We start from the raw sequence: 27,913 nt of genomic DNA, 5'->3' as shown, positions 1-27,913 counted from the left end.
CTTAGATTCACTTGTTGATAGATGCATGTTTGTTGTTCATAATTTGTATCTTTACCTTTTTCTTCCTCTTCCTCTTCTTAAAGGATACCTTTCAGCATTTCATATAATACTGGTTTGGTGGTGATGAACACCTTTAGCTTTTTCTTATCTGTGAAGCTCTTTATCTGGCCTTCACTTCTGAATGATAGCTTTGCTGGATAAAGTAGTCTTGGTTGTAGGTTCTTGGTATTCATCACTTTGAATATTTCTTGCCATTCCCTTCTGGCCTGCAAAGTTTCTGTTGAGAAATCAGCTGACAGTCGTATGGGTACTCCCTTGTAGGTAACTGACTGTCTTTCTCTTGCTGCTTTTAGGATTTTCTCTTTGTCTTTTGCTCTTGGCATTTTAATTATGATGTGTCTTGGTGTGGTCCTCTTTGGATTCCTTTTGTTTGGGGTTCTCTGCGCTTCCTGGACCTGTAAGTCTATTTCTTTCACCAGGTGGGGGAAGTTTTCTGTCATTATTTCTTCAAATAGGTTTTCAATATCTTGCTGTCTCTCATCTTCTGGCACCCCTGTAATTCTGATGTTGGTACGCTTGAAGCTGTCCCAGAGGCTCCTTACACTATCTTCGTATTTTTGGATTCTTTTTTCATTTTGCTTTTCCAGTTGGGTGTTTTTTGCTTCTTTGCATTTCAAATCTTTGACTTGATTCTTGCGCTCCTCTGGTCTGCTGTTGGGAGTCTGTACAATATTCGTTATTTCAGTCAGTGTATGCTTAATTTCTAGTTGGTTCTTTATCACAACATCGAGGGTCTCATTAGATTTCTTGAGGATCTCACTACATTTATTGGCGGTCTCACCAGTCTTTTCGAGGGCCTTACTAAGTTTATCGGCAGCTTCTAGACAGTTCTTGAGAGACCTTAAAAGTGTGGTTTTGAGCTCTATATCTTCCATTTCTGACATTTGCGTCCTGTTTCTTTGTCTCCGCATTTTTTTATCTTTTCTTGGTGCACCCCCTAGTGGTCTTTGTGCGAAGTCTTGTTGTAGTTAAGCCTTGATTGTTGTCGGCAATAGTGGGGGGTCGGGAGTTTTTCTTTTATTACTGCTTCAATTTCATTACTTGTTATTGGTCTAGTCAGATTTTCTGATTCTTCCTGAATCAGTTTTGGAAGATCATATGTTTCTAGGAATTTGTCCATTTTGCCCAGGTTGTCCAATTTGTTACAATATAGTTTTTCACATTATTTCCTTACAATCTTCTGTATTTTTGTGGAGTAAGTTGTTAGTACTCTTCTTTCATTTCTGATTTTATTTATTTGCATCCTTTCTCTTTGTTTCTTGATAAGTCTGACTAGGGGTTCATCAATCTTTTTTATCTTTTACACGAACCAGCTCTTGGTTTCATTTATCTTTTATATTGTTTTTTTAGCTCTATGTCATTTATTTCTCCTCTGATCTTTATTATTTCCTTTCTTCTATTACTCTGGGCTCTATTTGTTGTTCTTTTTCAAGTTCCTTTCTGTGTAGGGTTAGAATTTTTATTTGTGGAGAACCAAGATGGCGGCATAGGTTAACGCTGGAGTTTGCTGCCTTGAACAACTACTTCAAAAGTGAAACTAAAAAACGGAACAGACATCACCCAGAACCACAGGAACGCTGGCTGAGTGGAAGTCCTACAACTAGGAGGAAAGAGAAACGCATACGGACACTCAGAGGAGGCGCAGTGCTGAAGTCAAGTTCTGAGGTGCGGAGCGCGCGGAGCGGGCTGGCGGCGGAGGGCGCGGTTGGCGTTTTCAATTGGGAGGGAGTCGCAGACTCTGAGCTCCAGATACCGGCGAGTCTTTAGGGACCCAGACTCAAACGGGAGAAGCGGGACTGTCTGGCTTCGGTCAGAGCGAGTGCAGCTTTCTCTCCGAGGTTTGCAGCGGGTGCTGGGACTCGGAGAAGCAGAGCCCCTGGGGACAGGACTGAGAGTCGCCATAACTGCTCTCTCCGGCCCACCCTGTTGATCCTGTGCAACCTGCCTCGCCCAAGCCCTGCACAGAGGCATTTGCCGGATAGCCTCAGGCAAAGGCTAGATTAGCACCTCCCTAGAGGACAGAAGTTCTCTCACTGCAGACACAGCTGATCCTCATAGCCACTTGGCCTGGAGGTCAAACCCTCCCTGGTATTAGCTACAACAATCAAGGTTTAACTATAAGACTGTGCACAAAGACCACTAGGAGATGCACCAAGGAAGCATAACAAAATGCGGAGACAAAGAAACAGGACAAAATTGTCAATGGAAGATATAGAGTTCAGAACCACACTTTTAAGGTCTCTCAAGAACTGTTTAGAAGCCGCCGATAAACTTAATGAGATCTACAAGAAAACTAATGAGACCCTCGATGTTATATTGGGGAACCAACTAGAAATTAAGCATACACGGACTGAAATAACGAATATTATACAGACTCCCGGCAGCAGACCAGAGGAGCGCAAGAATCAAGTCAAAGATTTGAAATGCGAGGAAGCAAAAAACACCCAACCGGAAAAGCAAAATGAAAAAAGAATCCAAAAATGCGAGGATAGTGTAAGGAGCCTCTGGGACAGCTTCAAGCGTACCAACATCAGAATTATAGGGGTGCCAGAAGATGAGAGAGAGCAAGATATTGAAAACCTATTTGAAGAAATAATGACAGAAAACTTCCCCCACCTGGTGAAAGAAATGGACTTACAGGTCCAAGAAGCACGGAGAACCCCAAACAAAAGGAATCCAAAGAGGACCACACCAAGACACATCATAATTAAAATGCCAAGAGCAAAAGACAAAGAGAGAATCTTAAAAGCAGCAAGAGAAAGAAACTCAGTTACCTACAAGGGAATACCCATACGACTGTCAGCTGATTTCTCAACAGAAACTTTGCAGGCCAGAAGGGAATGGCAAGAAATATTCAAAGTGATGAATACCAAGAACCTACAACCAAGATTACTTTATCCAGCAAAGCTATCATTCAGAATTGAAGGTCAGATAAAGAGCTTCACAGATAAGGAAAAGCTACAGGAGTTCATCACCACCAAACCAGTATTATATGAAATGCTGAAAGGTATCCTTTAAGAAGAGGAAGAGGAAGAAAAAAGTAAAGATACAAATTATGAACAACAAATACACATCTATCAACAAGTGAATCTAAGAATCAAGTGAATAAATAATCTGATGAACAGAATGAACTGTTGATTACAAATAGAATCAGGGACATAGAAAGGGAATGGACTGACTATTCTTGGGGGGGGAAGGGGTGTGGGAGATGCGGGAAGGGACTGGACAAAAATCGTGCACCTATGGATGAGGACAGTGGGTGGGGAGTGAGGGTGGAGGGTGGGGAGGGAACTGGGAGGAGGGGAGTTATGGGGGGGAAAAAAGAGGAACAAATGTAATAATCTGAACAATAAATATTTAATTTAAAAAAAGAAGAAAAAAAACGAAAAAGTAGACATGAAAAACAAAGGAAAAAAAAAAGAATGTTTATTTGAGATTATTTTATTTTATTTCATTTGCTTCTTGAGGTAGGCTTGTAATGCTATGAACTTCCCTCTCTGGACTGCTGTTGCTGTGTTCCATAAATTTGAGGTTGTTGAGTTCATTTTCATTAGTTTCCAGGAAGTTTTTTCTTTCTTTCTTGATCTTGTTGTCAACTCATTCATCTATATATATATAAAAGCCTAAGCAACCGAATGACTAAACAACCAGTTGCTATGACACGCATTGATCACCAGGGGCAGACGCTCAACACAGGAGCTGCCCCCTGGTGATCAGTGTGCTCCCACAGCAGGAGCGCCTCTCAGCTGACCAACCCATCCCGTGGCCCACCAGATTGGCAGAAGCCACTCACTCCCTCAGTAGTCCTGCAGGTCCAATTTCTGGAGAATGGGCCAGGCACCAACACACCAGCACCACCGGCACAATCCCAACAACACTGCCAGTCTCCTGGAAGTTGGCCTCAGGCACTGCAGCCGCTTCCCCTCCCTAGACACTTAGCAAGGAAGAAATGATATAAAAGCAGCTGCCAGGTGGCTCCCGACAACCAGTGTGAATATCAACAGGATGGATCCAGATCCCAGGCCGGCAAAGGTGTCCCATGTCCTAGCCCCCGACACTCCCACACCCCCAACCACCAACCCCCACTCCCACACCCACTTTGGCATGGGTGCCAGACACAGGGCTCACAGCTGGTGAGCACCACTGAAGCAGTGCAAGCCTCTCCTGATCTCTCCCAGTCAGGATTGATGACGCAAGCCAGGACTGACGACGCAGGTACAGTGGGGCCGGGATGAGCGGGAGCAGCAGGTGGCATTGAATTGCAGGTTTTGACTTGATTCCCGCAGGCCAACCCCAAGGAACCCCACCTGTGCACGAATTCGTGCATTGGGACTCTAGTTGTTTAATAACATACTATATATCCTACATGTGCTTGAGTGTTTTTATTTTATTTTGAGTTTCATGCTATTTTGATCTGAGAAGATGCTTGATATAATTTTAATCTTTTTAAATTTGTTAAGACTTATTTTGTGTCCTAACATGTGGTCTATCTTTGATAATGTTTTATATGCTCTTGAGAAGAATATATATTCTACTACTTTGGGATGAAATGCTCTGTATTAATTAAATCTGTCTGATCCAGTGTGTCATTTAAGGTCAATGTTTTCTTATTGATTTTCTTTTGTTTGGAATTTCTATTCAATGATGATAGTGGTGTGTTAAAGACCCCAATTATGCTTGGCTGGCGTAGCTTAGTGGTTGAGCATCGACCTACGAACCAGGAGGTCATGGTTTGATTCCTGGTCAGAGCATATGCCAGGGTTGCAGGCTTTATCCCCAGTGTGGGGCCTGCAAGCGGCATCTGATCAATGAGTCTCCCCATCATTGATGTTTCTATCTCGCTCTCCTTTTCTCGTCCTTTCTTAAATCAATAAAAATATATTTTTTAAAAAAGTCCCAATGGCTGTATTGCTATCCATATTTCCCCCAAAGTCCACCAAGTGTTGGGGTCTTTTGGTGTATATTTAGGTGTTCCTATGTTGGGTGCATATATCCTCTTGTTGGATCAGTACCTTTAGTATTATGGAGTGACTATGTTCTCTTGTTATAGCCTTTGTTTTGAAGTCTATTTTTTCAGATATAAGTATTGCTACCCCAACTTTTTTGTTGTTCATTTGCATGGAATATTTTTCATCCTTTCACTTTCATCCTGTGTGAATCTTTGGTTCTGAGGTGGGTCTCTTGGAGACAGCATATATATGGGTCATGTTTTCTTATCCATTCAGCTACTTTATGTCTTTTGATTGGAGCATTTAACCCATTTATATTTAAGGTTATTTTTGATAGGTACTTATTTATTGCCATTTTTCTTCATACCTATGTTTCTCTATATATTTTTTTCTTATTTCTAGAGAAGACCCTTTAACATTTCTTAGAGTGCTGGTTAAATAGTAATGAACTCTTTTAGCCTTTTTTTGGTCTGGGAAGCTCTTTATGTTTTAAATGACAACCTTTCTGGATAGAGTTGTCTTTATGTCCTTGCTTTTCATTACTTTGAATCCTTCATGCCAATCCATTCTAGCCTGAAGTGTTTCTGTTGAGAAATCAGCTTAAAGCCTTATGGGACCTACCATAACTTTTTTTCCCCCTCCCTGCCTTTAAGATTCTCTCTGTCTTTAATTTTTGCCATTTTAATTATAATATGCCTTAGTGTAGATCTCTTTGGGTTAATCTTGATTGGGACTCTCTGTTCTTTCTGAATTTGTGTAACTTTTTCCTTCACAAGATTAGGGAAATTTACTTGATGTCATTCTTCATTTCTGACTGGTTCTTTTCATAGTTTTCATGCCCTTTTTATGCTGTTGTAGTTTCCACTAAGTTTCATGAGCATCCTTATTACCATTACTTTGAATTCTATATCTGATAATTTGCTTGCCTCCATTTAACTTAGCTTTTTCTGGAGATTCCTCCTATTCTTTCATTTTGGGTCTGTTTCTTTGTTTCCATTTTGGCTGTCACTTTGTGTTTGTTTCCAGGGAGTCATTTCTATGACTCCCAGTATTTTGGGTGGTCATATGTAGTAGCTGTCCTGTGAGACCCAGTGATGTAGTCTCCTTATTATCCTGAGCTGGGTGCTCTAGGAATTTCCCTTGTGTGGTTTATGTGGGAACTCATTTTATAATTGAGTTTTGGTTGCTCTTAGCCCTTTCATTTGTGGGATTGACCCTCAGGTTGGCTGACTGTGAGACTCAACCCCGAGCACAGCATGCAAGCTGCTGTGCAGATGCACTCTTGAGGTGTCTTGTTGGGCTTAGTGCCAGTCTTCCAGATCACCTGAGATCCATGCTCTAGGAATGTTTCTTGTGAGTTACGTGCACCCCCTGTTGTAGTCGAGGCTTGATTGCTGTTTGCATTTTCATGGGTGCCGTTAAAACTTCAGGCTGGGTGACTATTGGTATAAACCTATCTCATCTTGTACAAGACGCTGTGCAGGGTCTGCACCCCCCGCCCCCTACCAGGGATTGTTTGTTTCAAGCAGTGTCTGGTGCCTACAGGGATCCGCATTTGGGTGTGCCAATTGTGTGGTTAGTTAGGTGATGCTCTGGTTTAGTCTGAAGCTCACCACTGATTATGTTGTTTCAGGGTCCACTGGTGTGAGTTGCAGGAGCAAGTTGCTGTCAGATATTGATTGTAGCCAGCCTTAGACTACCTGTCTGTAGCTACCACACTGTTCACTATTTGTATCTGCAGCTACTACACCTATGTGTGCATGGGAGGGGCCAATCTGTGTGAAAGGGTCTTCTTCCAGCTTAGAGCTGGGGGCAGATCTGTGATAGGACTCGGGCTCCCTGAGGTCTACCTTCACCAGTTAGCTACTCCACCTACCCCTGAGGTTACCTGGTCTTATTCTAGGGCTTCCAAAGAGACACTGAAGTATGAGCCCAGGCTAGCTGAGAAAGGCCCCTACTTGGGGAAATTAGTCCCTGATTCATAGCTGGACCCTTCAGTCTCTGCCACAGTCTCCAACTCTAGTTCCCCCTACCAGGGCTTGTTGCAGGCTTAGGTTGGGACACCCAGCCATCTCCTGTCAGGACTGACCAGCATACCCTGAGCGATGGATGAATGATTACTCTGACACACGTTTCTGTGAAAGAGAAGGGTAAGTACTGCTTGGCTATAGGAACCAAAACAACCCATTGGCCCGCCTCCTTAGGCTTTTATTGTAACAACAGCTTGAACTAAACTTAACTATTAGGTACTATCACCAAGGTAAGCATCCTTGAGAAGACACATGTGTCTGTAGTGTCCTTTAAGCAAGGACATTTTGAAGTCTAAATACAAAGATTCTAGTTTTGAAAAGTCAAGGCAGGGTCTGCCACCTTTGGCAAGGTCTCCCGAGAGGTCCCCAACCTTTCAGATTCCTCCTTACAGACTTTCTAACCAAGTCCCATCCTTTCCCACATAACACCTCCCCCCGCCCTTTTTGTTTTGCTGGCTGCAGAAGACAGAGGGGGATGGCGAACTTTCTTCTTTGGAATGGTGGGGTCCACGAAGCATGTTTACTGCTCGAGTTCCAATTTTGTAGACTATAAGAAAAACAAAGAGAATTACAATGACAGCAATGGTTACTCTAATTAAGAAGACAGAGTGCTTACAAGCATCAAATCTTGCCTTCTAGCAAGGTGCAGGGGACAGAATTATAAAGGGGAAGGGGTTAGGGTGAGGAATGTAGCTACGTGCAGGCCTGGGGTCTGTAGACATCAGCTATTGTCAGGTGATGAGATGATGTTGACGAGATGATGTTGACTCCTACTGGGTCAGTCTGACCATGCTTATTGGTTCTGCTTCCTAGATTTACAGCTGAGTCACCTCCCTAATTACTTTGCACAGGCCTTGAAAAGAAAACATTAAGAAAACCTTAACCCCCTATTCACATATAAGTATGTGTTCTAAAATTTAAAATAATATGATTACTTTTCAGATTAATTTAGGTCCTCTATCAGATTTATTATTCAGCATACTTATAATCCCTTTTAAGATTTCTCTTAATAAGCCTTCTATGACTTTTATAAACATTCTTATAACTTTCACAATTATTCTTAAGTATTCCTACTCTAATTTTTTTCTTCCTGTTATATTCCTTCCTTTATATCTCTTCTCACAAGTTTTAATTCCTCCACTCTAGTTCTTCTTTACTTGTATATACTCTGTGTATCTTATACATACATTTTACAATTTATATATGACTTTTGTAACTTATGTATACCTTTTGTAATTTATACATAACCTTTCCATTTGTCTATTTCACTTTCTCTTTCCTTTATCTCTATACCTTCTATTACATGAAAACTATAAATTCCTTTCAATTAGTTATGATTGAAGGTTAGTTCTACACAGGTTCCTCTGTTCCTGGCTTCAGAGCAGTTGGAGTGGTGAGATGTCTCAGCGTCTATCTCTTTTTCCTCTAGTTGGCCCATCGTCCTTGCTCGGCCATGTCTGTCTAACTGCCTACTGTATGCCCCTCAAGGATTTTGGCTCTGAATTCTCTCAGAGAAAGTGGACACCAGATTTCTTCTGTAGCTGCTTCGTGCTGAGGCAGGTCGAAGGTTTCTCTCAGAGCAAAGAGATCCTTGGTCTCTGTCAGAGGGATAATGATGCCTGGGCACAGAAGGTTGTGGCAATGGTGCCTAGAGGTGGTATTCCCTAGGTGTAAGTAGGGCTTATAATCTGGTGGAGACAAATTGTGTTAGAAAATTTAGTATTATTGGGCAACAGTCAGAACAGTTTCTAATAATTTCCTGTTGAAACAATTTTTCTCCCTAAAATCACCCTTATTTTTATTAATTAAATCTTTACTGTTCAGATTATTACAGTTGTTCCTCTTTTTTCCCCTCATAACTCCCCTCCACCCAGTTCCCATCCCACCCTCTGTCCTTACCCCCGCTACCCACTGTTCTCATCCATAGTGGTATAATGTTTGTCCAGTCTCTTCCCACACCCCACACACCCCTTCCCTCCCCACCCCCGAGAATAGTCCACTCCCTTTCTATGCCCCTGATTCCATTATATTCACCAGTTTATTCTGTTCATCAGATTATTTCTTCACTTGATTTTTAGATTCACTTGTTGATAGATGTGTATTTGTTGTTCATAATTTGTACCTTTACCTTTTTCTTCTTCTTCCTCTTCTTAAAGGATACCTTTCAGCATTTCATATAATACTGGTTTGGTGGTGATGAACTCCTTTAGCTTTTTTTTTATCTGTGAAGCTCTTTATCTGACCTTTAATTCTGAATGATAGCTTAGCTGGGTAAAGTAATCTAGGTTGTAGGTTCTTGGTATTCATCACTTTGAATATTTCTTGCCACTCCCTTCTGGCCTGCATAGTTTCTGTTGATAAATCAGCTGACAGCCGTATGGGTATTCCCTTGTAGGTAACTGACTGTTTTTCTCTTGCTGCTTTTAAGATTCTCTCTTTGTCTTTTGCTCTTGGCATTTTAATTATGATGTGTCTTGGTGTGGTCCTCTTTGGATTCCTTTTGTTTGGTGTTCTCTGCGCTTCCTGGACTTGTAAGTCTATTTCTTTCACCAGGTGGGGGAAGTTTTCTGTCATTATTTCTTCAAATAGGTTTTCAATATCTTGCTCTCTCTCTCTTCTTCTAGCACCCCCATAATTCAGATGTTGGTATGCTTGAAGTTGTCCCAGAGGCTCCTTACACTATCTTCATATTTTTGGATTCATTTTTCTTTTGCTTTTCTGGTTGGGTGATTTTTGCTTCTTCGTATTTCAAATCTTTGACTTGATTCTTGTGATCCTCTAGTCTGCTGTTGGAACTCTGCATAATATCCTTTATTTAAGTCAGTGTATGCTTAATTTCTAGTTGGTCCTTTTTCATAACCTCGAGTGTCTCACTAGATTTCTTGAGGGTCTCACTAAATTTTTTGGCAGTCTCACTAGATGTCTTGAGGGTCTCGCTAAACTTATCGGTGGTTTCCAGAAAATTCTTGAAAAACCTTAAAAGTGTGCTTTTGAACTCTATATCCAGTAGTTTGCTTTCCTCCATTTCTGTCATTTGTGACTTGTTTCTTTGTCTCCGCATTTTTTATGCTTCCCTGTGTTGATAGAGTGGCTTTCTGTGTTAGGTGTCCTATAAGGCCCAGTGGCTCAGCCGCCCCAATTACCTTAGGTGGACACTCTTGGTGCACCCCTTTGTGGGCTTTGTGCACAGGCTTGTTGTAATTAAGCCTTGATTGTTGTAGGTATCACTGGGAGGAAATGACGTCCAGGTCAATTGGCTGTGAGAATCAGCCGTGTCTGCAGTGGGAGAACTTCTGAGGTTGAGACACCCTTCTGGGGCAAGACTTGCTTCAGTGGGGCTTTGGTGTGCTCACTGAGTCTGCCCCTGAGTGTGTCCCTTATGGATCTGTGGAGTTGTAATCTGGATGGTCCCACTCTGACCACTGGGTACACTGGCCCTTGGATCTCTAAGGTGCTAATCTAGGCTCTGCCTGAGGCTATCTAGCAGGAGCTATGGAGAGATTCCTCTTCTTCGTTTGGAGGTGCCCAGATGAGGCCCAGCTGTGAAGCAAGGCAAGCTGCTGTGGGGCCTTGGACCTTCTTTTGGAAGTTCTGGTTCTCTCTGATTCAGCTGCAGTTTGGTAGGTAATTTTCAGGTTTCAAATGGCCAGGCCTTTCATATGCAAAAGCCTTTGCCCACAACTTGGGTGGGGCGGGCTCTCAGGGGATCAACAGGGCAGAGCAAGCAGCTATGGCTGCTCCGCAGTCTTACCCTACTAGGCCCCTTGTCTCAGTGTCCTGGTAATCACTGCAAGCACCTCTGAGAGAAAGCTGCCCTCGAGTTCTGCCCGATGCCAGACAGTCCAGCCTCTCCCCGTAAGAGTCTGGGTGCCCAGAGACTCACCCGGAACTGGATTTCAGAACAGTCGGGAGCTTGAGACTCCCACCTGATTGAAAAAGACAACCGTGTCCTCAGTTTCCAGCCCTTTCCATGTGCGCCGCGTCCTCAGCTGCCAGCCCTTTCGGCGTGTGCCTCCGTACCTCTGCATTTTACTTCCGCACGTCCTCTGAGTTTCAGTGTGCTTTTCTCTTTCCTTCTAGTTGTACAACTTCCACTCAACCAGCCTTCCTGTGGTTCTGGATGATGTCCATTTTGTCTTTTAGTTGTATTTTTGAAGTGGTTGAGCGAGGCAGCAATTTCCGGTGTTTACCTATGCCGCCATCTTGGTTTCTCCTCTCAAATCACCCTTATTTTTATTAAAGACTAATTTACTTTCTGTGTTAAGTCTAGTTATAATTTGGCCTGATTGTTTGCATGATTACATAGACTATTAAAAAAAAATGCTTTGCTGGAATTGCATGAGAAAGTTTATTCCCAGGGCATAGAAACCAAGCCACACAGTTGCCACCAGAATTCGCCTGTAATACCTACAGAATTGGGGTGCACTCCTCAAGTTGAGGTCCCTACAGGTGTCTTGAGGTTTCTTTCATGCCATCTCTCAGGAAAGCAACCTTCATTCCTTACCTGGAAAGACTGCCATGAACTACGTAACCAAGCAAGGGACCAGGCTATTTATCCAAGGGGCTTATCGGCTTCAAGATCAGTCTTCATTCCTGGGAGCTTTCTGGTGACATCCAGAGTCCTGGCATGTCTCATTCAGACATGACATTCCTGGAAAGTTTTGGTTAATAAAACTATAATTGGAAACTGACTTATGTCCTGTTATGAAGAAATCAGATTCTTACTGGATTCATGTAAACAAACACATTACCATGAGAAAAATAATTGCTAAAACTATAATTAATTTTAGTTCATTTAGTCCTATAGTAAAATTCTTTTTCTCCTGATTTTTCTTGCCAGTATTTCTATAAATCCAGATACCCTATAGAGTTCTAATAAATTTTTATCCAATTTGAGGGGATGATATGAAAGTTTATTCTCAGAGATATGTAAAATAAATTGGAGTCCTTTCTATGGATTCCTCTGAAGATGTAATTTTTTTTAATGCATTACAATTAAACAGTGACTGTCTCCAAATGACAAGAAATTTAAAATGACATGCTTATTGATTTGACTATAATGCAAATGACATGGAATCTTATCCTTTCTGTAAAACACAATATTCCACAATATTATAACTTATAACAATTACTTATAAATAATTATAATATATGTAATATGCATATGTAAATAGAATATAATTATTATTTACTTATTTCACAGAGCTTCTTATATACTTCAAGTATAAAATTTTCCTCATAAGGAGAGAAAGCAAATCCTTGAAGCATTCCAGGGCCCATTGGAATGACCTAAAGCCAATTCTAGGTTAAGGAAAAGTTTCTTAAAATTCAAACCCTGGGAAGGTAGTCAAATACATTAAACTAAAAGATTATATATTATTATTATTACACTATTAAGTAATCTATTCATGTAAAGTAATAACTTCCTGATTAACATAACATAATCATTTTAATAATATATATAAAACCTTTGCTTCCTAGGCAAATACAGGAAAAACTTTTTTTCCTTACTTTCAGGAATAAGCTTATTTTTTCCAATAGAAAATATATTCACATTCTTAAGAAGCATAACAGAGATAGTGAATTCCTTAGCTGAGAATTCCCTCCAACTTGGAAATCCCAAGCGGGTTCTGATGACTTACTGCACAGTTACTTTTATTTTCTTACTCTTCATTTTCAAGGACTTCGTCACATTTCATTGCATACCTGGGTCCTCACATGGGGAACCACTTGCCAGGACTGACCACCAGATCCTGAGTGACAGATGAATGGATTACTTTGACACACATTTCTTTGAAAGAGAAGGCTAAGGGACTGCTTGGTTATAGCAACCAAGCAGCCTCATTCGCCTGCCTCCTTAGACTTATTGTAGCAACAGCTTGAATTAAAATTAACTATTAGATTCTATTAGCAGGGTAAGCATCCTTGAGAAGGCACATGCATCTGAAGTGTCCTTTAAGCAAGGAAGTTTTGAAGTCTAAACATAAATATTCCAGTAAAACACCTGGGGGCTCAGACTTGTTTGGAAAAGTCAAGGCAGGTTCTGCCACCTACAGCAAGGTTCCCCTGGTGGCCCCAACCTTTTGGGAAATCCTCCTTTCAGACTTTCCAGCCAAGTCCCGTGCTTCCCCACAGTCTCTGTGGGAGTGAGGTCAGCCCCTCTGGGCTCAGGAGGACAAATCAAAAAGCCTCCCATTAGGATGATACCAGCCCAGCTCACAGGAGGGGACTAATTACCTTCACCCAGTCCTAGATAATAGTCTCTGAGGGTCTCATACTTTGATTGTCCCCACTTGAGCCTCTCTCTCTCTCTTCCCCCACAGAACTGTGCCAAGTGTAGCAGGGTCTAAACCAGGGGTGGGCTAACTTTTTGACTCGAGGGCCACAATGTGTTCTTAAACTGGACCGGAGGGCCAGAACAAAAGCATGGATGGAGTGTTTGTGTGAACTAATGTAAATTCAAAGTAAACATCATTACATAAAAGGGTACGGTCTTTTTTTTTCAATAGTTTTATTCATTTCAAATGGCCGGATCCGGCCCGCGGGCTGTAGTTTGCCCACGGCTGGTCTAAACTCACAGGGGAGCTTTGATATGCCTCCCCCCAATGTAGCTGCAGAACCTTCCACTCACCCCTCTGATTCCCAGACAGAAGCCTCCCTGGGAGATACAGTCCGAAAAACCCAGCTCTGTGTGTATCCTGGCACCCCCATGCCATCAAACCCAGCAGGACAAGCCAAGAATCCCAGCCCTGTTTCTTCCTCTGTGCCACTGAGCCCAGAAGGATGGGGCAGACCAAGTAGTTTAGCAGAGGGGAGAGGAGTGTGGACCATGCACTTGAGGTGGGTGAGTCTGATTTTCTTTCCCAAGTCACACAGTTTAGTCACTGACCAACTCTCTGCCCAAAGCCTTTCCAGAGAATCGAGGGCCCCCCTAAGAGGAGGGAATTCTTCAGCCACAATATCCCTCTGGCTTCTCAGCTGCAACACCTGCACGAGGGTGTGCTCCCTTTAAAAAAATCTGTGTGTAAAATGATTCCCCTCAAATTTAGTTTTCTCTTGGTATCTACTGGCAATTGGTTATAGGATTTCCTGAGTATACCAAAATCCAAAGATACTATAAAAAAAAAAGTCATAGATCAATGCACACAGTTGGCCCTCTCCTTTTGTGGATTGAAAACAGCATAGTTATTTTTTGGAAAACAAATATACTGTAAGTAGACCTAAGCATTTCAAATCGTGTTGTTCAAGGTTTAACTGTAATCAGAAAAATTTCAAATATGAGGACATATCTATAACATATCTATAATAATAACATATCTATAATAATAAAAGTATAATATGCTAATTGACCAGACAGCCAACAGCATATCTATAATAATAATCAACATATCTATAATAATAAAAGCGTAATATACTAATTAGACCAGACGGCCAAACAACCTTCTGGATGACCTTCTGGACAAAGCCGGGGCTGCAAGGCAAGCCTGGGTCCCAGGTGCCAGAGGGAAGCCAGTGCTGGCAGGAAGACCTACTTTTGCATGAATTTTGTGCTTTGGGCCTTTATAAGTAATTCATGAGTCAAAGAAGAAGTTACAAAGACATTGGAAGATATTTTAAATTGAATAATGAACAAAATATGACATATTCAGATTTAGAAGTAAAATTTGGGGGACGCAATGCTTTGAACTTTACCACTTTAAGTGTCTACACCATTGGTTCTCAACCTTCTGGCCCTTTAAATACAGTTCCTCATGTTGTGACCCAACCATAAAATTATTTTCATTGCTATTTCATAACTGTAATGTTGCTACTATTATGAATCATAATGTAAATATTTGATATGCAGGATGGTCTTAGGCAACCCCTGTGAAAGGGTTGTTCGACCACCAAAGGGGTCATGACCCACATGTTGAGAACCGCTGGTCTACACTAATAAAAGAGAAAGATGCAAATTAACCATTATCTGTCACTCTGCCACTCTGCTACACCCACAAGCCATGCCCACCAGCCAATCAGGAGTGAGTATGCAAATTAACCCAGCTAAGATGGCGGCTGCCATGGAGCTGGAGTGAGAAGGACGCTTGGGTTGCCCCTGGCGATGGAGGAAGCCAAGCTTCCTGCCTGCCCTGGCCCGCCCACAGCTCCGCTCAAGGCTACAAAGTTTCAATTATAAAAGGTAAATAAATCCCAGATACCTGCTTCCAGTCCACCGTGGTCTCTGCTCAAAGAGGTGCTGAAAAAAAAAAGACAAAAAGGAGTGGCTGGGAGCTTGGGTCTCTGGGGGGGCATGGCCAGCCTGAAAATGGCCATCAGCCCCTCACCCAGGCTGGCCAGGCACCCTACTAGGGACCCCCACCAATAAGTATAGTACTGGCCAGTCTGAAAATAGCCCTCAGCCCCTCACCCAGGCTGGCCACACCCCCATGGGGTGAGGGTCCCCACTGTGGGGGGCTTGACCAGCCTGCAAACAGCCATCAGCCCCTCACCCCGGCTGGTCAGGCACCCCAGCGGGACCTCCACCCTGATCCGGGACACCCTTCAAGGCAAACCAGCGGGCCCCCACCCATACACCAGGCCTCTATCCTTCTATATAATAAAAGGTTAATATGCAAATTGACCCTAATAGAAGAACGACTGGGAATGACTAGTCACTATGACACACACTGACCACCAGGGGGCAGACGCTCAATGCAGAAGCTGCCCCCTGGTGGGCAGTGGCTCCCACAGGGGGAGCTCTGCTCAGCCACAAGCCAGGCTGACGGCTGCCAGTACAGCAGTGGTGGCAGGAGCCTCTCCTGCCTCAGCAGCGATAAGGATGTCCGACTGAAGCTAAGGCCTGCTCCCTGATGGCAAGTAGACATCTCCTGAGGGCTCCCGGGCTGCCAGAAGGATGTCTGACTGCCAGCTTAGGCTCGATCCCCCAGGGAGCAGGCTTAAGCCAGCAGGTGGACATCCCCTGAGGGGTCCCAGACTGTGAGAGGGAACAGGCCAGGCTGAGGGACACCCCCCCCCCCCGAGTGTGCAAATTTTGTGCATTGGGCCTCTAGTTCATATTATAAACACAGAAAAGTCTAAAATTAGTTACCTGAATTCCAAACTTAAAAATTAGTAGAAGAAAATAAAATTAAAGCTTTAGCTGCCTTTTAGTTGTTTGGCTGACTTGATTTCAGTGAGACCATGTTCCTTGGGGCCATCCTGCATTACTAGAACAGTGGTTCTCAACCTGTGGGTCACGACTCCTTTGGGGGTCAAACAACCCTTTCACAGGGGTCGCCTAAGACCATTGGAAAACACATATATAATTACATATTGTTTTTGTGATTAATCACTATGCTTTAATTATGTTCAATTTGTAACAATGAAATTGAGGGTCACCACAACATGAGGAACTGTATTAAAGGGTCGCGGCATTAGGAAGGTTGAGAGCCACTGCACTAGAATATAGCTGTCATTCTGAGTTTTAGTTCTTTTATTACATTTCCAAGTCTTCATTCACCAATGTTTTATTAAAGCTGCATTTTACAGAGAGGAAGGAAGATAGTTAGAAACATCAATGAGAGAGAAACATCGATCAGCTGCCTACTGCACACCTCCCGCCAGGGATGTGCCCATAACCAAAGTACATGCCCTTGACCGGAATCGAACCTGGAACCCTTCTGCCCGCAGGCCAACGCTCTATCCACTGAGCCAAACTGGTTACAGCTAAAGCTGCAGTTTTAGTAAAACTAAATTGCATTCAGCAAATCTACTGCTTTCCTTTAAGATACTTAGTTTTCAGAAGATATAAATCAGATTCAGCTGAAAAAGTCAAACCTAGAGGGAAGGCAAGGGAAGATGGGATGGGGGGAGGGTAAAAAGAGAACAACAAAATACTTTGTATGCATATAAGCATAATGAATAGACAGACAGTAGGGTTGTGGGGGCCTGGGCTGGGAGAGGACAGTGGGGAATAAAGGGGACATATGTAATACTTTCAACAGTAAGATCTTTTTTAAAAAAAACAACAACGAAAAGAAGTATCCCTTTAGTGCCCAAACTGTGATATGTTCTCAGAGTAATTATGTTCAGTTGGCCTTGGTACAAAATTAAATTTATGTTCTGTAGATGACAAGCTATGACTTACTTGAATTGCCTTGTTCGTCTGAGCTGCCCCTCAGTCTGTTTTATTTGACACTGCTTTGTCATGCAGGGTACATCAGAGAAGGGTTCGTGGCTGTGCAGCATGCCGTAGATAAGGCCATCATGCTGTACCATGGGGGCCGCGCTGCCCAGAAGCTGTTTGATGGCATCAGTGTTCTTATACAGAGATTTCCACATCCAGCTTATGCTGAAGACAGGTTAATTAGGATCCTTAGTGGCTTCTTCCCTTTGATGTTCATACTCATGTTCTCTCCAACTGTACTTTCCACCATTCGAACCCTTGTGTCGGAAAAAGAAAAAAGATTGAAGGTAATCCCAATTATTATCTGATAAAGTTTCTGTAATTATATTTTTATGCCAATGGAGCTCTTCTAAATGGAGACTTAGACTATTTCTGCATATTCAGCATTGGTAGGTAGATGTTACACCTAGTGGCAGCAAATTACATCTCAGTAACAGCAAATGTAGAACAGAAAGTGATGCAACTTTCTAATTTTTCAAGCTGGCAGAATTGCTGAGGCAAACCATCTCTGGGAAGCCACAAAAAGGAAAATCCTGAAGGCACGGAGGTCACTGGTGGAATTTGTAGTCTGTAGTACCTAGGAACCCCAAACACAGTTCACCACCTAACTAAATTAACTTAAATTCCCACTCTTTCAGTCTATTTACCTTGATAGCTACAGCCCTAGATAACATGTCTGGGTTTCAACAAAAAAAAATTACAAAGCACATCAAAAATTAAGAAGTGACAGTCCAAAGAGTCAAATTAGTTATCAGAACTAGACTCAGATAAGACAGAGATGTTGGAAATATCAGACAAGGAATTTAAAATTATTATGGTTAGTAATTTAAAGGCTCTAAGGGAAAAGGTATATGTGTCCAGCATCAAGACCATCCCCATTTTCTGAAATGCAGTGGGACTCAGCATATAGTTATACTCACATCTGGAATTTCTTAGAGTGGTGTAGTAAATACCCATAGCTAGATCGTAAGAGGAAATGACACAGGAAAAGCCTAGAAAAACTGACCTTGCAAACACGACTTCCTAATCGTCTCAAGCCTCTTTGTTAGCTCTTTTCTGCACAGCAGAAAACATGCAAGATCAGACAGTTAATGCTATTAGAGAGAGAAAAACTATAAGGAGTTAAAGGAAAATGATAGAAGTAAAATTATGCTAGCAGAAATGAAGAATGCTTTTGACAGGCTCATCAGTACATTTGACCTTGATGAGGAAAGAATCAGAGAATTGAATAAAACAGTTGAAATTATACAAACTTAAAGAGAAAACAAAATTTAAAAATTCAGAAAAAAGCATACAAAAAGCGTAGGACAATATTAAGTGGTATAACATGTACATAATTGGAATCCCTCTAAGAAGATATGAGAGAATAGAGCTAATGTGCAGAGTATTATGCTAAGTGAAATACCAGTAAGCTAGTGAGAAAAAGACAAATATCACATGATCTCTCTTATATGTGGAATCTAATGAACAAAATAAACTGACAAACAAAATAGATACAGAGACATGGAAGCATGGAACAGATGATTCTCAGAGTGGAGGTGGGGAGTGGAAAGAAATTAACCAAAGAATTTATATGCATATGTGCATAACCCTTGGACACAGGCAATAGTGAGGTAATGGCCTGGAGGGAGGTTGGAAGTGGGGAGGAGGGTATCAATGGGGAGGAAAAGGGAACATCTGTAATACTTTCAACAGTAAAGATAAATTTTAAAAAGAAGTAATGGCAGAGAGTTTTTTCCAAAATCAGTGGTATGTATCAAACCACAAATTGAAGAAGCTCAGAGAACACAAAACAGGATAAATACAACACTACACACACACACGCACACACACATGCACGCACACATGCGCACACACATACACCTAGACATAATTATATTTAAACTTCTGAAAACCAAACACAAAGAGAATATATTGAGAGCAGCCAGAGGTGGAGAAAAGGCCACATTGTCTACAAGAAACAAGCATAAGAAGTATAACTGACTTCGAACTTACAATTGAATTTTTAAAATAAAAAACATAGACACATTTCTCTAATATTCCAGAAAGTATACTATAATATAAAAGAGATCTTAATATTTCAAAGTTTAATTTGAAATGCTTTCCATTTTGGTCCCATACTAAGTATAGTACTGAAAAAGATGTCTGAAATCAGGAGAAATATCCTATAATGCTAATACTGTCCTTATTAACTCCATAATTTTGACCAACATACTTGACTTTGAGCATTGCTTCTTCTCATTCACAAAATAGAGATATTACCTATTTATATAGGATTTTATGGGAATTTAATTTTAAAATGTATGTGAAAGCACTATGAATTACTGTTATATGTTATATTTGATTTGTGTTGACTTTCCTACAGGAGTACCAACTCATAATTGGACTTAGAAACTGGATGATCTGGGCTTCCTATTTCCTCGTAGTCTTCTTTTTTTATATCATTATCATCTTTTTGATATGTGTGTTATTCTTTGCCAAGGCAAGTGTCTAATTTTGTGCTATCCAATAGATATTTGAGTCACTATGAAATATTAAATCTTTAGTAGCCACTATACATTTTAAAGAAAGAAAGAACAGGTGAAATTATTTTAATAATATATTTAATTTAACTCAATATATACAAAATATATCAACATGCAATCTATTTGAAAATTAAGATATTTTATTTTACATTCTTTTTTGTGCTGTCTTCAAACTGCAGTCTGTGTTTTATATTTAAAGCACATCTCAATTCATATGCAATATCATCATTAGAAGTACCTAATATGTACTTGACACTGTATTTGTTTTTTAATTTAAATTAAAGTAATTAAAATTAAATGATATTTACATAAGCTACTTCTGAGTGCTCAGTAGCTAATGTGGTTCATGTCTGCCATATTGGATATTTTCTTCCAATATGGTAGCCTGCTGCAGCTGTCCTCTGAGAGGGATAAAGTCATTCCTCTCAAGTGTGCACTGATTGGTCTCAGGAAGATGAAATATGGCTTATATTGCATCCACTATGGATACTCATAGGCTGCTGAATCTCCAAGGGAAAAAAAAACACCAGAAACCCTTCTGTAAGAAATAAGTTATTTAGTTAACTTTCCCACAAATTAAGCTTCAGTAACTGAGTAATGTGATCTATTTCTTTAGGGCCTTCATTTTCTCCTTCTTCCCTTCTGTTTATGTGACAGTACTTATGGTGTGCCTTAAATTGTCATATTGTTTTATTGTAGATTTTCAATGAGCCAATTTTCCGCTACAGTGACTATAGCTTCATCTTTGTCTTTTTCATGTGTTATGCCATTGCTTCAATATTCTTTGGCTTTATGGTTAGCACATTCTTCAGTAAAGGTGAGTCACCCCATACATAATGCAATTTCTGTTCTAATTGACCAAAATGGGATCTTATTTGGGTGCTCCTTCTAGACATCTCATGTGTAGTCTTTGTGTGTGTGTGTGTGTGTTGATTTTAGAGAGGAAGGGAGAGGGAGAGAGGGATAGAAACATCAATGATGAGAGAGAATCATTGATTGTCTGCCTCCTGCATGCTCCTACTGGGGATCAAGCCCACACCCAGGCATGTGCCCTGACTGGGAATTAAACCATAACCTTCTGGTTCATAGGTCAACACTTAAACACTGAGCCACGTCTGCTGAGCTCATATGTATAGTCTTGACTTACATTCTATCATAGAAGATGAATTGTATATGAAATCATTTAACAGGAGGTAAAGAGAACATTGAAAATTAATGTGGCCCAATGTATATATCAAAAAGGATATAAAATAAAATTGTGACCAGTTATAACTTAGGATAAATAAACAATTCTTCCTGCAGAAGAATTGATTTCTTTTTTTTAAATTTTTTTATTTTCCCACCTTTTTATTGAATTTATTGGGGTGACACTGACAACAAATTAAAATTATACAGGTTTCAGGTACACAATTCCAAAACACATCATCTGAACACTGTATTGTGTGTTCACCACTGTAAGTCAACTTCGTCTGTAACCATTTATCCCCTCTATAAATGCAATTTAAATTGGAGATTTATTTCACATTAAAGACTTTAATCCATTACTTTTTAAAAATTCTTTGTTGTATAAAGTATTATGTAAGTCTCCTTTTTCCCCGAATGACCTGTCCCTGGATACTCCCACCCTTCCGGCACCTGCCCTCACCCACTTAGTGTCTGTGTCCACCGGTTATGCTTATATGCATGCATACAAGTCCTTCCGTTTATCTCTTACGCCCGCCCCACCCTCCCCTGCCTTCACTCTGAGGTTTGACAATCTGTTCCATGCTTCTCTAGTTCTGGATCTATTTTTGTTTATGTTGTTCATTATATTCCACAAATGAGTGAGATCATGTGATATTTATCTTTCTCTGACTGGCTTATTTTGCTTAGCATAATGCTCTCCAGGTCCATCCATACTGTAATGAATGTTAAGAGTTCTTTCTTTTTTTTACAGCAGCGTAGCATTCCATTGTGTAGAGGTACCAATGATTTTTAATCCACTCATCTGTTGATGGGCAATTAGGCTGTTTCCAAATCTTAGCTATTGTAAATTGCGCTGCTATGAACATGTGGGTGCATATATCCTTTCTGATTGGTGTTTCTGGTTTCTTGGGATATATTCCTAGAGGTGGGATCACTGGGACAAATGGGAGTTCCATTTTTAGTTTTTTGAGGAAACGCCATACCATTTTCCACAGTGGCTACACCAGTCTGCATTCCCACCAGCAGTTAATAGTCTATTTCTCCACATTCTTGCCAGCACTTGTCGTTTGTTGATTTGTTGATGAAAGCCATTCTGACAGGTGTGAGATGGTACCTTATTGTCATTTTTATTTGCATCTCTTGGATAATGAGTGACTTTGAGCATGTTTTCATATGTCTTTTGGCCTTCTGTATGTCCTCTTTAGAAAAGTATCTATTTAAGTCTTTTGCCCATTTTTTTGATTGGATTATCTTCCTTTTGTTAAGTTGTATGAGTTCCCTATAAATTTTGGAAATTAGGCCCTTATCGGAGATAACATTGGCAAATACTGGTATGTTCTTTCATGCTTTCTTATTGTTTTGTTAATGGTTTCTTTTGCTGTGCAGAAGCTTTTTATTTTGATGCAGTCCCATTTATTTTCTCCTTAGTTTCCTTTGCCCTAGGAGCTGTGTCGGTAAAGATATTGCTATGGTATATGTCTGATATTTTGCTGCCTATGGAGTCTTCTAAGATTTTTACCATATGGCTTCCTGTCATACATTTAAGTCCTTTATCCATTTTGAGTTTATTTTGTGTGTGGTGTAAGATGGTGATCTAGTTTCATTTTTTTGCATTTATCTGTCCAATTTTTCCAACACCATTTATTGAAGAGACTGTCTTATTCCATTGAATGCTCTTTTAAAGGTGTGGGTTTATTTCTGGGACCTCCATTCTGTTCCATTGGCCTATATGCCTGTTTTTATGCCAGTAACAGGCTATTTGGATTATAATGGCCTTGTAGTAGAATTTGATATCCAGTATTGTGGTACCTCCCATCTTATTCTTCTTTCTCAAGATTGCTGTGGCTATTCAGGATCTTTCTCGATTCTATATAAATTTGGGGAATATCTTTTTCTAGGTCTGTGAAATATGCCATTGATATTTTAATACGGATTGTGTTGAATCTATAGATCACTTTGGGTGTAATGGATGTTTTAATGATGTTAGGTCTTCCAGCCATGAACATGATATATGCTTCCACTTATGTCTTCCTTAATTTTTTTCTTCTATATCATATACAGATCTTTTACCTCCTTGGTAAAATTTATTCCTATTTATTTATTTTGTAATAGTAAACAGGATGGTTTTTTAAGTTTCTCCTTCTGAGAGTTCATTATTGGTATATAAAAATGCCATTGAATTCTGGATATTGATTTTGTATCCTGCAACTTCTGTGAATTTATTTATTAAATATAGTAGTTTTGTTGAAGTCTTTAGGGTTTTCTATGTAAAATATCATGTCATCTGCAAATAATTATAATTTTACTTCCTCTTTTCCAATTTTGATGCCTTCTATTTCTTCTTGTCTGATTACTATAGCTAAAAATTCTAGTACTGTGCTGAACAAGAGTAGGAAAGCAGACATCCCTGACTTGTTCCTCATCTTAAGGGAAATGCTTTTAGTTTTTGCCCATTGAGTATAATGTTAGCTGTGGGTTTGTCATATATAGCATTTATTATGTTAAGGTATGATCCCTCTATTCCCACTTTGCTGAGAGTTTTTATTATAAAACTAGAGGCCTGATGCACGAAATTGGTGCAAGAGTAGGCCTTCCTTCCCCCAGCTGCCGGCACTGGCTTCCCTCTGGCACCCGGGACCCAGGCTTCCCTCTGGACGCTGGCAGGCACCCAGGACCCCCTGGGCTTCCCTTGCAGCCTTGGCTTCATCCAGAAGCTCATCAGGTCTAATTAGCATATTATGCTTTTATTATTATAGATGGTGCTAGATTGTATTGAAGGTTTTTTCTGCATTTATTGATATGACCGTGTTGTTTTTATCTTAACTTTTGATTTTGTGATGTATGACATTTATTGATTTGCAAATATTGTACCAACCTTCTATTCACAGAATACATCTCTCTTGGTCATGAATATATGGTCTTTTTATTCTATTTCTGGATCCGATTTGCTATTATGTTACTAAGGGATATTGGCCAATAATTTTCTTTCTTTGTTGTGTCTTATCTGGTGTTGGTATTAGGATAATTGTTGGGGTCCAACCCCAGCAGGTCCAGGGGTCCCCAAAGGTGTGGACGGAGTTGGCAAAGAAGGAATGACACGGAGACAGCGTTCAGTTGATCAGCAGCCTAGCCAGGATCTCCAGCCAAGTTCTGTTTCCATGCTCTCTTGCTAGGTTCTCCAGCCAGGTTCTATCCAGGTTCTCCTGCCAAGTTCTGTTGCCAGGTTCTGTCCAGGTTCTGTTGCCATGTTCTCTCGCTAGGTTTTCCAGCCAGGTTCTGTCACCAGGTTCTGTCCAGGTTCTCCTACCAGGTTCAGTCACCAGGTTCTAGTCAGGTTCTCTTGCCATGTTCTATCCAGGTTCTGTAGCCAGGTTCTGTCTCTAGGTTCTTCAGCCAGGTTCTCTCGCTAGGTTCTGTCTCTAGGTTCTGTGGCCAGTTTCTGTCCAGGATCTTTTGCCATGTTCTCTCCAGCGAAGTTCTTCTGTCTCTAGGTTCTGTGTAGGTTCTGTGTCTAGGTTCTGTGTCCTGTTGTCTTGTTACATCTGTATTTATACCAGTTGATTCCAATCCTATCAATCTCTATTCCAAAGGTTAGGGCGTTTCTTATCTCCATTCCAGGGAGTAAAGATTATGTAGCTTAATCATGATTGTTCGTAGTTAGAGTGATTAATTACCCGCCTGTCACTTAGTTAAGGGGTTTTATTCCCTCCCTAACTTCAGGGGAAAATCCCTACCTGGGGAAACAACCTTTCTCAGAGAGGTGACCTTGGTTAAAACACCTAGTGCCAAGAAGGTGAGCAAACATATTAAGAACAGTATGCCATATATGTCAGGTCCCTTGAAACAGCAAGGATGGACCGGCTCCCGGCAGATAATGTTGGCTTTGTAAGAAGAGCTTCAGAATCTTTCCTCCTCTTGAATTTTTTAGAATACTTTGATCAAGATAGGTGGTATTTCTTGAATGTTTGCTAAAATCTGCCTGCAAAGCCATAAAGTCCAAGACTTTTGTTGCTGAGAGTTTTTAATTATTGCTTCTATTTCATCATTTGTTATTGGTCTGTTCAGGTATTCCGCTTGTTCCTGATTGTGTTTCTATGAATTTGTCTGTTTCAAATCACTATTTTGTTTCCATATAGTTGTTCATAATATTTTCCTAAAATCCTTTGTATTTCTGTGATGTCAGTTGTTACTTTGCTACTTTCATTTCTGATTCTATTTATTTGGGTCCTCTCTTTGTTTTTTGATGAGTCTGTTTAAAGGTTCACCAATCTTGTTTATCCTTTCAAAGAACCAGCTCTTGGTTTCATTGATCTTTTATATTTTTGTTTGTTCTATGTCATTTATTTCTGCTCTGATTTTTATTACTTCCTTTCTTCTGCTTACTGTGGGCTCTTCCTGCTGTTCTTTCCCAAATTCTTTTAGGTGTAGGGTTAGATTGGTTACTAGAGATTTTATTTGCTTCTTGGGGTAGGCCTATAATGCTATGAACTGGCAGCACTGCTTTTGCTATGTCCCATATGGGGGTTGTTGTATGTTCTTCATTTTCATTAGTTTCCAGGTAATTTATTATTTATTTCTTGATCTCATTGGTAACTCATTCATCCTATATAATAAAGAGCTAATATGCTAATTAGACTGAACAGCAGGATGACCTTCCGGGCAAAGCTGGGGCTGCAAGGGCCGAGGCACCTGGGTCTGCCAGGGCCAAGCCCTTTGCACCAATTACATGCATCGGGCCTCTAGTTGTTTAATAACAGGCTATTTGGCTTCCATATGTTGGAATATTTTTGAGCTTTTTCATCATGGTTGATTTCCAGTTTCATGCCATTGTGACCCAAGAAGATGCTTGGTATGATTTCAACCTTCTTAAATTTATTGACTTTTTTGTGTCCTAACATGTGGTCTATCTTTGAGAATGTTCCATGTGCACTTGAGAAGAATGTATATTCTGATGCTTTGGGATGAAATGTTTTGTAAATATCAACTAAATCTATCTGATTCAGTGTGTCATTTAAGGTTGGTGTTTCCTTCTTGTTTTTTTGCCTGAAAGATCTACCTATTGATGACAGTGGGATGTTAAAGTTCCCTACTATGACTGTAATGCTGCTAATCTCTCCCTTAAAGTCCTCTAGGAGTGTGTGTTTGTGTGTCACACACACTAGAGGCCCAGTGCATGAAATTCATGTACGGATAGGGTCCATAGGCCTGGCCAGTGATCAGAGCCGATCGGGACCTTCCTTCTCTTGGCTGTCAGCCAGGGCCTTCCTTCATTCTGCGCCGCTCCCTGGTGGTCAGTGCATGTCATAGTCAGTTGAACTCCCAAGGGGACAATTTGCTTATTAGCCTTTTATTATATAGGAGATATAATACACAGACACACACACACACACATATATACACACATATATACATATATATATATACACATATATATGTATATATGTATATATGATATATATTAAGGTGCTCCTATATTGGGAGCATATGTGTTTATAAAGGTTGTATCCTTTTATTGGATCAGTCCCTTTATTGTGTAGTGCCCTTCTTTGTCTCTTTTTATGGTCTTTGTTTGAAGTCTGTTTTCTTAGATATGTGTATTTCTACTCCACTTCTATTTTTGCTTCCATTTGAATGAATTATAATTTCCATCCTTCCACTTTCAGCCTCTGTGTATCTTTTGTCCTGAAGTGGGTCTCTTGTAGACACATATATATGGGTTGCGTTTTATAATTCATTTCTTTTTTTAAAAAAACCAGGCATTCTGACTCCAAAGACCTAGTTCTTTTTTTCTTTTTCTTTTTTTATTGATTTCAGAGAGGAAGGGAGAGAGGGAGAGAGAGATAGAAACATCAATGATAAGAGAGAATCATTGATCAGCAGCCTCCTACATGTCCCCCACTGGGGTTGGAGCCCACAACCCAGGCCTGTGCCCTTGACCAGAATCTAACCTGAGATACTTCAATCTGAAGGCCAATGCTCTCTCTACTGAGCCAAACCAGCTAGGGCCATAATTCATTTCTTATCTATTTAGCTACACCGTGTCTTTTGATTGGAGCATTAATCCATTTACATTTAAATTTGTTATTGATAGGTACTTATTTATTGCCATTTTTTTCTTTATGTCTTTGTTCCTCTCTCTATGTATTCCTTCTTACAACAGTCCCTTTAACATTTCTTACAGTGCTGGGTTGGTGGTAATAAACTCCTTTAGGCTTTTTTTTTTTTTCTATAAAGCTCTTTATTTCATTTTAAATGACAGCCTTTCTGGGTAGAGCTGTCTTAGTTGCAGGTCCTTGCTTTTTATTACTGTGAATATTTTATGCCATTCCATTCTGGCCTGAAGTGTTTCTGTTGAGAAATCAGCTGACAGCCTTATGAGAACTTCCTTGTAGGTAACTATAAGGTAGATTGTTGACTTAAGATCCTTCTTTTTGAATATAAGCAATTACAGCTATAAATTTCCCACTTAGTACTGGCTTCAATGAATTCCATAGTTTTCTTCTTTTTTTTAAATTAAATCTTTATTGTTCAGATTATTACATTTGTTCCTCTTTTTTTCCCCCATAACTCCCCTCCTCCCAGTTCCCGCCCCACCCTCCGCCCTCACTTCCCACCCACTGTCCTCATCCATAGGTGCACGATTTTTGTCCAGTCTCTTCCCGCATCTCCCACACCCTTTCCCCCCCCCAAGAATAGTCAGTCCATTCCCTTTCTATGTCCCTGATTCTATTATAATCACCAGTTCATTCTGTTCATCAGATTATTTGTTCACTTGATTCTTAGATTCACTTGTTGATAGATGCATATTTGTTGTTCATAATTTGTATCTTTACCTTTTTCTTCTTCTTCCTCTTCTTAAAGGATACCTTTCAGCATTTCATATAATCCTGGTTTGGTGGTGATGAACTCCTGTAGCTTTTCCTTATCTGTGAAGCTCTTTATCTGACCTTCAATTCTGAATGATAGCTTTGCTGGATAAAGTAATCTTGGTTGTAGGTTCTT

General features: G+C 40.5%; 1 protein-coding gene across 1 annotated transcript in view; it reads left to right on the top strand.

The window, feature by feature from the left end:
• The window catches only part of LOC118656595 (ATP-binding cassette sub-family A member 3-like), a 343,556-nt gene that overhangs the window by 53,629 nt on the left and 262,014 nt on the right, over positions 1-27,913 (top strand). The window contains exons 5-7 of the mRNA XM_036310023.1: positions 17,229-17,488; positions 19,567-19,677; positions 20,426-20,543. Coding sequence (XP_036165916.1) covers positions 17,229-17,488; positions 19,567-19,677; positions 20,426-20,543 — 489 coding nt within the window. The remainder of the gene's footprint in view (positions 1-17,228; positions 17,489-19,566; positions 19,678-20,425; positions 20,544-27,913) is intronic.

This window comes from Myotis myotis, unplaced genomic scaffold, assembly GCF_014108235.1.
Source record: "Myotis myotis isolate mMyoMyo1 unplaced genomic scaffold, mMyoMyo1.p scaffold_m19_p_5, whole genome shotgun sequence".
NCBI lineage: Eukaryota > Metazoa > Chordata > Mammalia > Chiroptera > Vespertilionidae > Myotis > Myotis myotis.
This window is presented reverse-complemented; position numbering and strand designations above follow the sequence as displayed.